The sequence below is a fragment of the Cryptosporidium ubiquitum genome (assembly GCF_001865345.1).
Source record: "Cryptosporidium ubiquitum isolate 39726 chromosome Unknown contig_5, whole genome shotgun sequence".
Classification (NCBI taxonomy): domain Eukaryota; phylum Apicomplexa; class Conoidasida; order Eucoccidiorida; family Cryptosporidiidae; genus Cryptosporidium; species Cryptosporidium ubiquitum.
Window position 1 is genome coordinate 61006 of NW_021639809.1, and position 13917 is coordinate 74922.

Genomic DNA, 13917 nt, shown 5'->3' on the forward strand with positions numbered 1-13917 from the left:
GTGAATTAGTTATTTCTCGTGTACACATTGTCACTATCAGACTGATTTTCTTTAAATTCTCTTTCTTTTTTATTATTAAAAGAAAATAAGTTTTTTTAGTTTTCTTTAATATTTCATAGATCTTGAAATATGGGGAATGATGGTGGAATTCCAGAGTGGTGTTATCTAACAAAAAATGGTGAGTGTCAAGGAAAAGGAGGAACTTATACTGATGTAATTGGAAAAGATGGCCGTATTGGAAATGGTATGGCAATGACTATGATTCCGTTTGAGGATACTGATGTTCTTTTCAAGCTCGGAAAAAAAAACCAAGGTTATTTAGCGGAATTGAGATGTAAGGGAGGAGTATCTGAACTCACATTTTCTGGGAGTACTGTGAGGTTCACAACTCCCTCAATATCGGGATATAATAGGTGTTCTTTTATAGTTGGCTTGTATCAAGATAAAATTCATGTTAGTCCTTTTGGTTCTAAAAATATTTCTTTGGGAAGTATTCCAATGTCTCCATCATCTTCTTTTAATGAGATTTATTGTGATACAACCTATGCTAAGTATGGTGCTATTCACACCGGATACAGCCCTTCTCCTCAAGTAGTATCTACACCAACAACACAAGGATTCAATAACCTCGATAGCTCTCTTTCTCTTCCTTCAACAACAACAACAACTACTACTACTACCACTACAACTACTACAACTACAACTGCAGCTCCAAAGCTAACTTTAGAAGCACAAGAGTATCTAATTGTTCCAAGCATACAGAGTGCAGCAGCATCTATTTCATTCTCTATTAATAAGTCTTTATTAACTTCTTCTTCACTCATTGTCACTTTGTCGGATGCCAACAACTCAAGTCTTGCTCAGACAAAACTGAAGTCTTGTTGTCTTGAATTAACTTCAGATAATCCAGAGCATTTTGACAAAGCGATGTATAATACGGAAATGAAGAGTGCTTCAACAGTAAATCTTACTCTTGCTTGGACTAAAGCATTTATCTATTTAATTCTAGTTTCCAGCATGTCAATTTTAGCTTCAGTTCCAAGGCTTGGAAATCTAAATACTCCTACCAGAGCAATTCTTGAAAATGATTTAGGAGCAAAACTAAACACTACATGGAAATATTCTAGTGAGTTTGAAGTACCAAGGTTATCTACATGCAGCTTGAATACCTATGACAACTCATGTAAGTCTACATCAATCTCCATCGTTTCTCCAGTTTCCTGGAAGCCTAATATATCCTTTCTTAGATATGGTTTTGTGTCCCCAATAAGCGGCAGTTACCCGATTTCTATCTCATTAACTTCCGGTGGAACTTTATTTGTGTCTATTAATTTCAGTCAAACTGGTATTACCGTTTCTATTCCTTCCTCATCTCAAACTTCTTCTATGAGCTATGTTAAAACCCCAAATCCAGGAGAATGGGTTTCCGGGGATATCTTTGTTTTAAGTCCCAAGTTATACAATACTTTAGATAGAATCAATAATTCAAAGCCTTGTACTCTCATCACATCTTCCTGTACTGCAACATCTTCTTGGGCCTCCACAAGTTTGTCTAATTTGGTTGCAAGTTACGCATATTTATCCAAGCTTTCTTTGGAAGCAGGAATAGAAGATACTGAAGAACAGCCGAAACTTTATGTTACCTATAAGGGAGCTGTTGCACTGAGTATCAATATCTCTAATAAAGATCTAAATGGAGCAACTGTCCAAGATAGTCCTACATACCAACCTTTGGTATATTGGAAGGTCTACAAGGGGCTTTCTCCCTCAATTAATATCCCTTCGGAAGAACTTTCAAAAATTAAGGATGATGTTAGAAATCCAAACACTACCACTACTCTTTCTTTAAATACAACTACAGTTGTAACTACAACAACGACAAAGTCTACAAGCTCAGGATCATGGTTTGACAGCATTTCATCCTGGTTTTAAAATTTCAAAAATAACGAAATCAGAAAATTAATACCTACAAAAATGAAGAAATTATTTTCCAATCTAATGTGTTAAAAAAAAAAAATTTAACCCGTTTATTTTTGCCTTTAGAAAGTTATTTTACTTTTTAATCAAAGTTCTAAACTGGGATCACATCATGCAATTCTTGTGTGCATCCTGGGTAACTTTACGTTTTGTCCAGGTATTAGTAATTAATTAATTAGCTATTGTAAAAATAGCCATTTCAATAAAGATTAATGTATAAGCTTTATTTTTCACTATTTTTTTTATTCACATTTTCATTCCTTTTAGTTGGTTGTTATTTTAATTGGGAAAACAATTATGTGAAGTTTGCCTTTGAGATTTTCAGAGATGCAAAAATCAATTTTCCCTTTAATAGTTATATTTCAAGGCATAGCTTTGAAATTCAGATTTTTGAGAAACGTAAGTTAATTTTAAATGCGAGACTAAATTCAATTTGGGCCTCCTTGCGGTCCTGAAATCACTAAATCTATTAATTCCAGTTTTAGATGGTGAAACTTTATTTGAAGAATTCAGAAATGAGACAAAACAGGAGGATTTAGTAGAAAAAGTTGAAATTGTCAAAAATCTCCAAGATTCTTTAGAAGTGATTTTGGAATCAGAACCAATTGTTACAGAGAATAGAAGAAAGTTTTCCAACAACTTTGGGTTCCCTCTAAACTTAAACCCGAGGGGCTTCAATCTAATGATGAAAATTAAATATGGGAGAAATTCAGAACCAATTAAGATTATTTTCATGGGGAGAGACTTAAGAAATCTATTTAACATCATTATCAAAGAGTGCCGAATCTATCTTTTTTCCAAAGACAATAAGAGCAATGGCTACTTCTACGATAGTTCTCCTCTATTTCTACCAAAAAATAGTTCAGACTATCTCCACTTGATGATGGAATGGTCTGAAGAGACTTTTAGGGTCTCTGCAGTCAGACCAGATAATACTCAAGTGGCTTTGGGTAGTATCGTAAAAACAGACTCTCCTTTAATAGCCTCTGGATCTGCCTTTATGGGAGAAACATTGATTCCACTACAGATTGAGTGGAACTTCACAAATAAACCTATTAACGTCAGATTCTACTGTCTAATTAATTATTTCGAAGGAAGGTGTAAGAGTAACTCTATTAGAATTTTAGACACATCAAACAAAAGGTTTCTTTCTCTAAAAGCAGATAGAGGCTTTTTGAAAGTCGCCTTTCAGTTCCCTCCAAAGAATAAACTTCCTGTGAATCTGAAAATGATAGGGGATAAAGAACTGGCCGTTACAATCCAGTTTTTCCTTGACCAAATGGTTGTACATGTAAACAGTAACTCTTTCAAGCATTTCTTTCTAAACGAGTACCAAGAAGGGGAGTGGCTGAACTTAGATTTGGTCCCTATTTCAAATTTGAGTCTGAAATATTTAATTCAGACCTTAAAAATTGCCTGTTCTACAAGGATTTTTGGTCTCAAAAGTACCAACAGCTGTTTGGACTCTATTAAAGAAGGGAACTCTTCTACTAAGGATAGGAATAAAGATTCGGCTAAGGGATCATGTGAAAATGATTTTCTTCAAAATATAGCAAGAAGTGGGAAAATTCTTGATCGTGGTTATAAACTCCCAAAAAAGAAAGAGCTTAAGACTTTCAACCTGACAGAAGAAACAGAAATATCTGACACCTCCAACTCTAACAATAACTTCAAGCTTTTGATGGCAATAGATGAAGAAATTATAGGTAAGTAAAATAATTAACTTTTTATTAACCTTTTTAACTTATATTCTAAAGGTAATATATTAATAAAGAGAGAATATTTGGATAAGTTTAGTTTAAGCTCGGGAAATAGTGTAAATTCTTTTAATTATACGGATTCCAGCCATGCACCTTTGGGTTATTGGAGATTAAAAGCAGGTTTTCCAAAATATATTGAGAATTTGGTAAGTTTTCTATGGAAATTCAAAAATAGGTTTTAATTCTACAAAATTTCTCAAAATTGTAATTTTCTATATAATTGCAATGATTATGTTGATATTTTAAAAACAGAACAACCTCATTAATTATTCTTTATATAATGTAACTATGTAGATGATTATACTACTCTATAACTATCAAGTAAATAATAATTATACTTTTTTCGATTTTAGACGTTTTTTAAAGTATCTATTGATTCTTTTAAAGAAGTTTAATCCTTTAGTCTTTTTTTCAAGGTTTAGATCATTATTATCTCCGGAATTAGTAGTAGGCATTTTGGATGGAGAAATCAATTTGAGATTCTCTTTTTTTGAGTTTCTTCGGGACTTGATAAAGGAGTTGGAAATATTGATCTTTGGCTTTTTCTTACTTTTGTTAATTTTACTTACTTTGAAATTAGGTAACTGATTCAAAAGAACATTAGTTTCTTTAGCAATTGTAGACAAGTAGTAAGCATACCAAGAAATTTTCAAGTAGTAAGGAAGGAGACTGATCCCAAAGATGTGAATATCTTTGCTTTCTTGGGAGGAAATCTTAGCTTTGTGGTTATTCACTTCTCTGAGGTATTCAGCTGTGATTTTGTAATTGTTCTTCATAATACTAGGGACAGAGTAAGGATTTTTGACAGTGGACAGAGTCAGAACAAGCTTAGAAAGAGTCTTTTTTACCTTTTGGTAACTAATAATATCCATATTCTTTTTGAACAAGTCTGAAATCTTTCTGAACATTGGTACTACAACAAATAAATGATTGTCCAAATAAGACAAAATTGCATTGAAGATATTTTTTCTAATTTTAATTTCCAGAAGAATTTTCTTGTTTATTGGTTCGTCCCACTTGTTAAACATACGAAGTATTTTTGGTCTATTTGACTTGCTTTCAATCTTCTTCTCTACATACCGTATACTTTTTTCAAGTTTCAAGTCTTTTGTTTCTCTGATCTCAAATAAAGATGTAATTAGTGCAAAATTATTTAGATAGTTTAGTATAATGCTTATATCCAGCTTCAACTGTTCAATATCTTCATTAATCCTAACACGATCACAATTTCCAACACCTCCAAAATAGTCTAAGCCAAACGCATTGTCTATTTCCTGGGTCATGTTTTCCATTATGGTTAGCAGCTCATCGCAAAGCTTGAATGCATAATCAAAGTGAGGTCCGTAATTATTCTGTTTTATAGTGGTTGTGTACCTCCTAATCATTTCCACAACACAATTTTCTCTGGATGTATATACCATCTCATAGATTAATTTGTCCATTGGGGAAAGATCTGAACTGATAATTGTGAAGAACTGTCTTTGAGACTTTGAAATATCTTTATCCTTTAAGATTTCAAGAATTTTAGATTGAAGCATCTTGTGAATATAAACCAGCTTAAAGCTTAATGAATTCATTCCAAGTTTTTTTCCAAACTCAAACAAAACATTTCTGTGGCTTTTGTTAGTAATCTTGTTCACAAATTCCTGAATATTAATGGGGTTGAATCCCCTTTCAATTAATTCTTTAAGATCACTTTCTTCAAATAAAAGTTTAAAGTGCTTTTCTTCTAACTCATCTCCAACATGATCAAAAAGCTCCTTTGTGATCTCAAAGACTAGCTTATGAAAACCTTTGTTGGATATTACTATATCTGGAACGTTTTGATAAATCTTGATTTCATCAGTCTTGTCCAAACTAATCCCAGAATTAAAGTTTAATATAACTTCCTTCAAATAGTAAGAAAGAACATTTGGATCTATTGGAAGCCTGAATTTCATGACAAATCTAGTGATGAAGTTAAGAATTCCAAGTTCGTTATTAAGTTGGTATAAGTTATCTTTCATGAGTAACAAGTACTCCTTAATCTTATTCTTTGAGAGAAATCCTTGGAAGATACGATTTAGGGCAAATTGGAATCCGTAAAATACAATCACAAAGTAAAGTTCATTTCTGATATTAACTGATTTAGGAAGAAGAAAGTTCTGGTTTAGTTCATTTAAGTTAGACATTTTCCTATAGGATATTTCACTTACAATTCCCACACAAAAAGAAAGGATATCAGAGTATGATAATTCCAAATTGTTGACAATTTGTTTATTAGTTTCGGAAATACATTCATTTAAAGAGAGATAGATGCTGATTGCTCCATTCTTATCGAGTTTTGATATTAAACTTTCAATATTAACACCATTCTCAGCCATTTTGATGTTACTTAATTTGTGCATAGAATTCGGGATCTTTTCTACAAGTCCGATATTAACTCCCAAAACTGACTGAGTTATTTTTTCAATCATTTCGTCTATTAAAGATTCAGAATCCTTTTGTTTTTCTATTCCTTTAATTTCGATTTCGTGGTAAAGTGATGCTTTGAGTCTTTTCAGTGTTACTTTTCCAGGAAGAGCAACTTTTAAATTAATCCTATTTCGTCCATCTCCTGGCCAAATGTTTAAAAAAGGTTTTAATAGCTCTATTGGATATTCATGGTTGATTAGGAATTTCTTTATATAATCTTCCCCAGTTTCCCTAGTCCAACAAGAAGTTAGCTCCCCAATCAAATCAATTAGGCCAAATCCAGAACTTGGTTCTTTAATATCTTTCTCAGCAAGAATTTGGTCAATATATGGTTTAAACTGGTTAATTATACTGTACAAATTAGAGGAATATTTCATACTTCTTATTAAATCAATCCATTTTTCAGAGAGTCTTTTATTTGTCTCATCCAAATAAATCTCTCTAAGGATCTTAAGATCATGATCAAAAATATAATCATACTTGAGGAATGAAACCAGTCTTTTGAGAGGCTGAGGCCATTCATCAGATAACAAAGTTGAGACTAGAGACTGGATTAGTAACTTCTCACAGGAAAGATAACCTATCTCATCCACTTCAATACAGACACTCATACAAATCTGATAATAGTGGTCCAGTCTTTTTGGTTCATCTGTAATAATATTTAATACAGATGAAAAGCAATGAATATGATCAAAATTGTTCAAAAAACTAGATGTTTGAAGATTAGAATACCCATAAGATAAGAAAATAGCACCGATGTGTTCCTGTCTTGGTGAAAGTTTCATTTTTCCCAATCTTCCTACGTGAATAACCTCATTATTTAAAATCTTGACTGACTCTCGAAGATGACTGTTGAATGATTTAAGTAAGTTTTCTGGATATCCCTCTTTTTCTAGCAGAATCTTGTTGATAGCTTCAACACTATTTTCATCTACCATAGATTTAGATTTTTCAATGGATCTATAAAAATGAGCTCTTGGGGTAAGTCCGAGATCTAAGTTATTACTTTTAGTAAAAGATTTTAAGCCAGAGACCTTAATAGGATCTTTTGATTCTAATATGTCGACAATCAAATCTGAGATTTCCCTAATTGCTTGAGTTTTTTCTGCATCTATAAAGGTTGCAGAGTTAATTGGAGTAACTTCAACCAAAATACTGAGTAGTTTATCTCTAGAAACGCTCATCCTAGTCCAATCAAAATGTTCAAGAACTTTCTCTGTAATTTGTTTTACCTCAATATTCCCAACGATGATCCCCAAACTTAAAAAGATCTCCTGGATAAAAAACTTGAAGAAATCATACATTAAATCGTTTTTGTTTTTTTTATTTCTACTTAAATTAGAAATGACGATAAAAGAAACTATGAAAGGTACGTACTCATGATCATAGTTTCCAATATCTACGTATCCTATGGTATTTTTCATCTCTTTGGTGTTCTTTTTAATGATATCCATTATATCCTGTTTTATTATTTTATAGAAACTATCTGCTTTAAATTGATCTAAATTATCAGAAATCAAAGCTAGATCACTAATCTTAAAATCTTCTAAGATTCCTCTTTTTTCTCTTTTTCTTCCAGCTTTACTTTCAATTATACTTTGTGTGAAAAATTTTATCAGAGCTTGAATATCATCTCCCATTTTTATAATTGGCTCCTCAGAAGCTGTAGATAGAGGACACAAGTTCTCAGGTTTTTTGAAGATTAGCAAAAGTTTGCTTGAATGTTTAAGTTTGTTTTCTAAATCTAAGATTTCCATATTTTGATTCCCTTTGATTGTATCCCATATCCAAGAATCTCCAGTTTCGTATTTACTGTTTGTTGAAGAGAGATAGGGATTTTTCTCTAAAATGGGTAAAATTTGACTTAAATTCATATTGAGCTTTTTAGTTTCTTCATATTCTTTCTCCAATGCAAATTGAGCAAGTTTCCTTACAAAAACAAAGGGACTAATACTGGAACTGACCATTGTATTTCTAATTAACAAAGCTGTCAACAAAATTACACAGCTAGGGTAATCCTTAAGAAGCTTTAAATGAATCTCTAAATGATTTCTTATGAATTTAAATACCTTAAAAAAATCGAATAAAGGAGTAATGGCATATTTCACTTCAGAAATGTTTGGAAGCAAAGCACCAAATGTGCTTTGCTCCCAAAACTTTGGAAATAGAGAGTCAATTATTTGACTAAGCCTATAGGCAGGCAGAGTTTGAACAATCTTTTCGTATTCTCCAGTAGAATCATCATAATTGTTGACGAAAGACTGAATTTGCATGCAAACTTGATCAAAATTAACCATTATAGGAATTTCAAGGTCTCTGACCCTGGAAGAGCTTAAATATAACTTTTCCAATACATTCTTTAAAGTTTCAATACATTCAGAACCTAAAAACCCAAGAAGGCTTACAGAATTAAAGAATAGACCATCCTTTTCTACGTTTATTGGGTGTAACAGTTCCTCCTCCAAAGTTGAGACGACAACTCCACTAATTCCTTGCTCCATTAACCAAGATTCTCTTCTGAAAAGTGCACTTCCCATTCTTTTACATATATTGTAAATTCTAGCAGAATAGACAACATTTTTGGGTCTGTTATAAAAAAAGAAGCTTCTAAATGATCGGATACAAGCCAAAAAATCAAAAAGATCTCCTTCTTTGGCACTCAGTAACCCGTGTTTCTCATGTAACTCGTTGATTAAATTATAGTTAACTGGTTGACCCAGAAAATCTTCAGTTAACAATGGAACTAACCTTTCAAGAGCGCTTGGGAATCTATAATTTGGCTGGAAAATGTATTCCTGAGACTCACTAATCAGTCTCTCTGAGTTAATACTTGGAGTAAATTGTCTCAAAAATATTTCTAGATGAGGAAGATCATTAAATCTTCTTGGGTACTCTGATATTTCACCATTATCAAAAATACCCTCCCTTGCTTTTCTGTAATTTTGAATTATATATCCATAAGAACTCAAAAGTTCCTCAACCCTTTCAAAACTAATTCCTCCAGAAATATTGCTTGCTTCTTTCATATCCACAACATCAAATGAAGATTTGATGCAGGTTAGGTATAAAACATCATGATCTTTAAGTGATATATCACTAAATATTATGTTTACGTTATTCTCAGTTAATTTGATTTCTTTGCCATTTTTTGTGAAGAGACTCTCAGGCCTAATATGATTTCCAAAAGTTTTTCTAAGTAGATCTGAAATTTTATTAGAAGTCATCACAGTTCGGAATTTAATTACCTTATTAATATCTGGTGTGTCCTTCAAAATAACAATCAGAGAAATCCATTCACTTTTAACCAATTTCTTACTATTTAAAAGTATAAGTGAATTCTGAATAAGCATTTCGACAGGATTGAATGTTTTGATCCTTGGGGAAATATTGATATAATGTCCTTTGCTGTTTTTTGCCTCCTTTTTATCCGTGAAATACTTTTCATGAACTATAATGTCGTACAAATCAATGTTGTTATCTAAAATCATATTCAATATGTGAAATAGTCCGAACTGGAACTGGGACTGGAACCCATTATGAAAGTTATAAGGAATAGATGTAATCTTTGCAATGTATGACCATTTCTGAGCCTTTGAAACGATATTTACACTCTTGAAAGGCTCTATTATCAGATTTACCAATATTTGGTCGTGATCATTGATTCCTAAATCAGAAATCAGCATGTTATGTTTTTCAGGATTGTTTTGAATTAAGTTTTCAACATGGTCCAATAATAAGGCATTTGACTTCTGACTATCTCCAAGTATTTCAATGGATGCCACTTCAAACTTATCAACTCCAAATTTGTCTCCAATAACAAATATCTCATCCATCAAAGCAGTTTTAATCTCACTAAACAGGTTTTTTGTGATTTCGTTGGATGAAATTTGTATTTCCTTGCTTAAAAAGTTCTCTTTTAAATTCTCCTTCTCATCTATTGGAGGAATGATTTCGAGTATAGAGGGATTCCTCCAAATAAGCCTCAAATTAAGTAAGGAAATGTTTTTCAACAATGTAATCAACTCTAACTTATTAGAAGTCTCAAAACCATATTTTGAAATATTTTGATCTAAGTTACCCGATTGAGGATCCAACATTTTTCCATTTGGAAATAGTAAAAACTTTATTATTCTGTCCTTAAGTTCCTCTCTTTTGTATAGATCCTCGAGAAATTGTCTAAGAGGTTTATCTTTAATACTAAACAAAAAACTGCCTTCTTTTCTTGTGTTTGTATCCTTCCAGGAAATGTTAATGGTAAAAACTTCGGGTTCCAAATCTTTTAAAATTAAGTTAAGAACATCTCCATCATTTAGTCCAAGAGTTTCAGCTGAAATATCCATTTCATTCTCTTGATCTGCAAACATAAATGTTTTGGATTCAGTCCGAAAACCTTTAAATACCTCTTTTTTGGGGTCCAAAAGACCTCTATTAGCTAGAATAGGGATTATTGAGATTAATGGAACATTTTTGAAGCCAATACTCACTTTGGTTGAGATACCTACAGGGTGAGTACGAGTAATTCGAAGGTTAATGATATCCTTTTGAGTCTCTGTTGTAGATTCTGTGTTTTGGTCGATTATCTTTAGAAATTTGTTATAGGATTTTCTTCTAGGGTAGTTCTCAAAAAGAGTCCCCCATTCATCACAGATTAAGTCAGTATTTGCATCTAATGGAACCTGGAACTTATCAAACAATTCATTGACTTTTTTAATACAATCACTCTTATCAAGAACTTCTTGCTCAGTAAAAAGCTTAAGAACATTTTCTTTTAGGCCTGGATGGTTCTCAAAAGGTAGGTAGTAACCAGAATAGTCTCTAAGCCAGTTAATGAAGTCAAAATCCAGTTTCTTTGTGTTTCCATCAAGTTGGTTCGCAACAAAGCCAGTAATGATTGCGCTTTCTTTAAAGGGAATGTTGTTTTCTGCCAATTTTGAGAACAGTTGGTCATAGTTAAAACCGTAAATTGGGTTTAAAGATAATATAATTTTTGAAGCTTTATCTTTTCCAATTTTAGGATAATTCTCTAGAATATAAGTCAGGAGTCTCCTGAATGTAGAAGATCGATGGAGAGCCATAGGTTTATCCACATGTTCTAGTACATTAATTGAGAAAATTTTAGATAGAGATTTTAACTCATCCTTTGAAATAAAGTCAGTCAAAGTTGAATATCTTTCGATACAATCAATAAAAGCTTTAGAAAGAATTGTATCGTCTTCAATTTCTTTAATGTATGGAATACTTGAAAAGTTTACCTCCATACATTTATTAGGTAAAATGTTACCAGTAATTTCATAGTAAGTTACATAGATTGCATATTTATTGATCTCTGACTGAATATAGGTATAATCTCTGGCTAGATAAATTCCAATTAGACTGCAAAACATAATTGGGTCAGATTTAAGTAAGGAATACCTAAAATTACTCCAATTGATTAGAATAAACTCATCGACACAGTTCATAAAGTTAAACATATTACTGGAGGAGGTGCTGGAATCTTTAGCTATAATATAGAAAGGTGATCCAACATACTTAACAATATTGTTATTTTTAATTCTTACATCTATGTTCTCAGAATAACCACTACAGATGTACTTGTTAGTAAACATAAGCTGTTCTTGAGTGTTTAAAAGGCTACTATAGCTTCCAGAGATTCCCATTATTGAGAGAACATCACTAAAAGGAGTGACTATAACTTTACCACTTTGAATGTCGTTGTACTTTGACATAATCGCTTCTTGAGATAAAAACGTGAGGGTATTCCTTAGGAAAGCCTTTAAACCAACAATTGAGAAGGAAACAGCATTCATTAGGTATCCCCTTGGAACATCACCAGCAAAGCAGAGTTGTAAAGTGGTATCAAAAATTTCTTTGGTTCCTGAGGTATTTTTTTGAGTTCCTTTGGAATTTTCTCCGGAGCTGGTATTCTTAAAAGAGATCATAGTTGGTTGAGTTGTTGGATTAAATTCTCTAAAAGGGTTAAGTTTAGAGAACATTTGAAAAATGATGCTTTTATCATTACAAATCAAGTTAACGTGATCTTGGTTGATTGGACTTGGATTCATCACTCTGACGAAAGGAAACTCTGGTGTGGAATGATATCTTTGGCTTATGAATGGTTCATGACTATTAAGCACTTGAAGATGTCTCCTGCATTCATTTATGTCAAATCCATCATTCATTGCCTGCAACAGAAAATATGTCACAGACCTACCAAAATTTGTGGTGTAAATAGCCTTTTCTGAAGAGCTCATGTTTGGGAAGAAATCAAAGTTTGCATTTCTAGAAAGCCAAACCAAAGCTAGTGAGACATAAGAAGCTGTGTTAATATCAAATAGCTCGACCATATCCTTATTTACTTTTCTGTAAATAAAGTAACATATTCCAGAGACAACCGAAATTTCAAGCTTTAGTTTTTTATCTAAAAGAGACTCAATACAACTAAACAATTTAAATCTGGAGAGTCTCAGCATGGTTTCCTTTTTGACACCAAAATTCATTAGAGAGCTTTCTATCTGTGTTTTTAGAGTCTTCCTGGAGTCCCCCAATTCAGGAATCTGAATTGAATAATTACTCCCTTCAGGGAGTGTAAGGCCTCTATATAGGAAAAAAAGTTTGCAAAGGAACTCGGACTTTTGCATTGGAATCAAATACAACTTGAGAAGAAGATCGCTCCCAAATTGGCATTCATCATAGGAATAATCTCTAGGTTGGTCTTCTATTTTTGTAAAGTCTGCATCTAAAACATCTATTTTAGACCTAGAACTATCTGTAATTTCAGGATTCATAATTTGATTATTGTTTTCCATTTGGTAAATCTCCTTGATTTTGATTTGACGAATTGAGTCAAAGATATAAATGATTTCTGGCTCTAAACTTAACTTTTTAAAGCTCTTCCCAGTTAACTGAGAAATACTAACTCCAAGCTGCTCTTGAATAGAATGATCAAAAGCTATGAGGTCGAATATATGCCCCAAAAATAAGGGGTTTCTTCCAAATATAAGTCCAATATTGTAACAGATTCTCAGAGCCGTGGATCTGTGTAATTTTTCTGTCCTTTTATTATCTCGATCCAAAAAGTTCTCAAGACTCAGTTCAACAGATTCAAGGCAAGTCTCGACTGAAAAACTCTTACTTTTACACAGAAATGATTGGATGCTATTCACAATTTCAAAGGGAACTTTTAGTTTCTGTAATATATTAACTACGCTGGAATTGCAATTATTGGGGCAAGCAAATTTGTTTTTTCTCGAGGAAATGTGGGAATTTAGGACTTCATTTATCATTAAAGTAACCTGATTTGAGTCTAAAATATCTCCCATTTTTTCCTCCTCTAAATTATCTGCTAGAATTTTGCCTTTCTTACTTCTTAGTATATTAATATAGCCTTCCTCCTTTGATTGTAACCAACTAGAAATTTCTTGGACACAGGCTTCGCTTACTTGGTTTGAGTCACCCAAAGAGCAGGAAGGTAACTTGGGAAGATCGTATCCCAAACGGTTGTGCTTTAAACATGACGCCACAGTATTGAAGATTTCCTCAGCAGGGTTAGCTTCCAATAAACTCAGATGTATCACAAAAATAAGAAAAAATGACAGAATGCACCACTTTGATAGTGGGAGCAACATGTCTGAGATTCTAATTTACTAGTCTCTCAATATATGTTAAGATACACATTCACTTCTTCTGGATTTATTTTCTTTGGTTTTGGACCAATTACATGCAATTT

At 32.5% G+C, this 13917-nt stretch overlaps 3 protein-coding genes across 3 annotated transcripts; 2 read left to right on the top strand and 1 right to left on the bottom strand.

The window, feature by feature from the left end:
- Positions 1 to 129: 129 nt before the first annotated feature.
- On the top strand, positions 130 to 1932 carry cubi_03104 (uncharacterized protein; the record flags this gene model as incomplete). The annotated part of the gene is made up of 1 exon (XM_029020117.1): positions 130 to 1932. The coding sequence occupies one exon, from the start codon at positions 130 to 132 to the stop codon at positions 1930 to 1932; it is 1803 nt and encodes a 600-aa protein (XP_028876124.1).
- A 257-nt stretch (positions 1933 to 2189) lies between these two features.
- Positions 2190 to 3919, top strand: cubi_03105 (uncharacterized protein; the record flags this gene model as incomplete). The annotated part of the gene is made up of 3 exons (XM_029020118.1): positions 2190 to 2376; positions 2463 to 3683; positions 3735 to 3919. 3 exons carry the CDS (start codon positions 2190 to 2192, stop codon positions 3917 to 3919), a joined length of 1593 nt encoding a protein of 530 aa, XP_028876125.1.
- A 150-nt stretch (positions 3920 to 4069) lies between these two features.
- On the bottom strand, positions 4070 to 13816 carry cubi_03106 (very large secreted protein; the record flags this gene model as incomplete). The annotated part of the gene is made up of 1 exon (XM_029020119.1): positions 4070 to 13816. One exon carries the CDS (start codon positions 13814 to 13816, stop codon positions 4070 to 4072), a length of 9747 nt encoding a protein of 3248 aa, XP_028876126.1.
- Between the last annotated feature and the right edge of the window lie 101 nt (positions 13817 to 13917).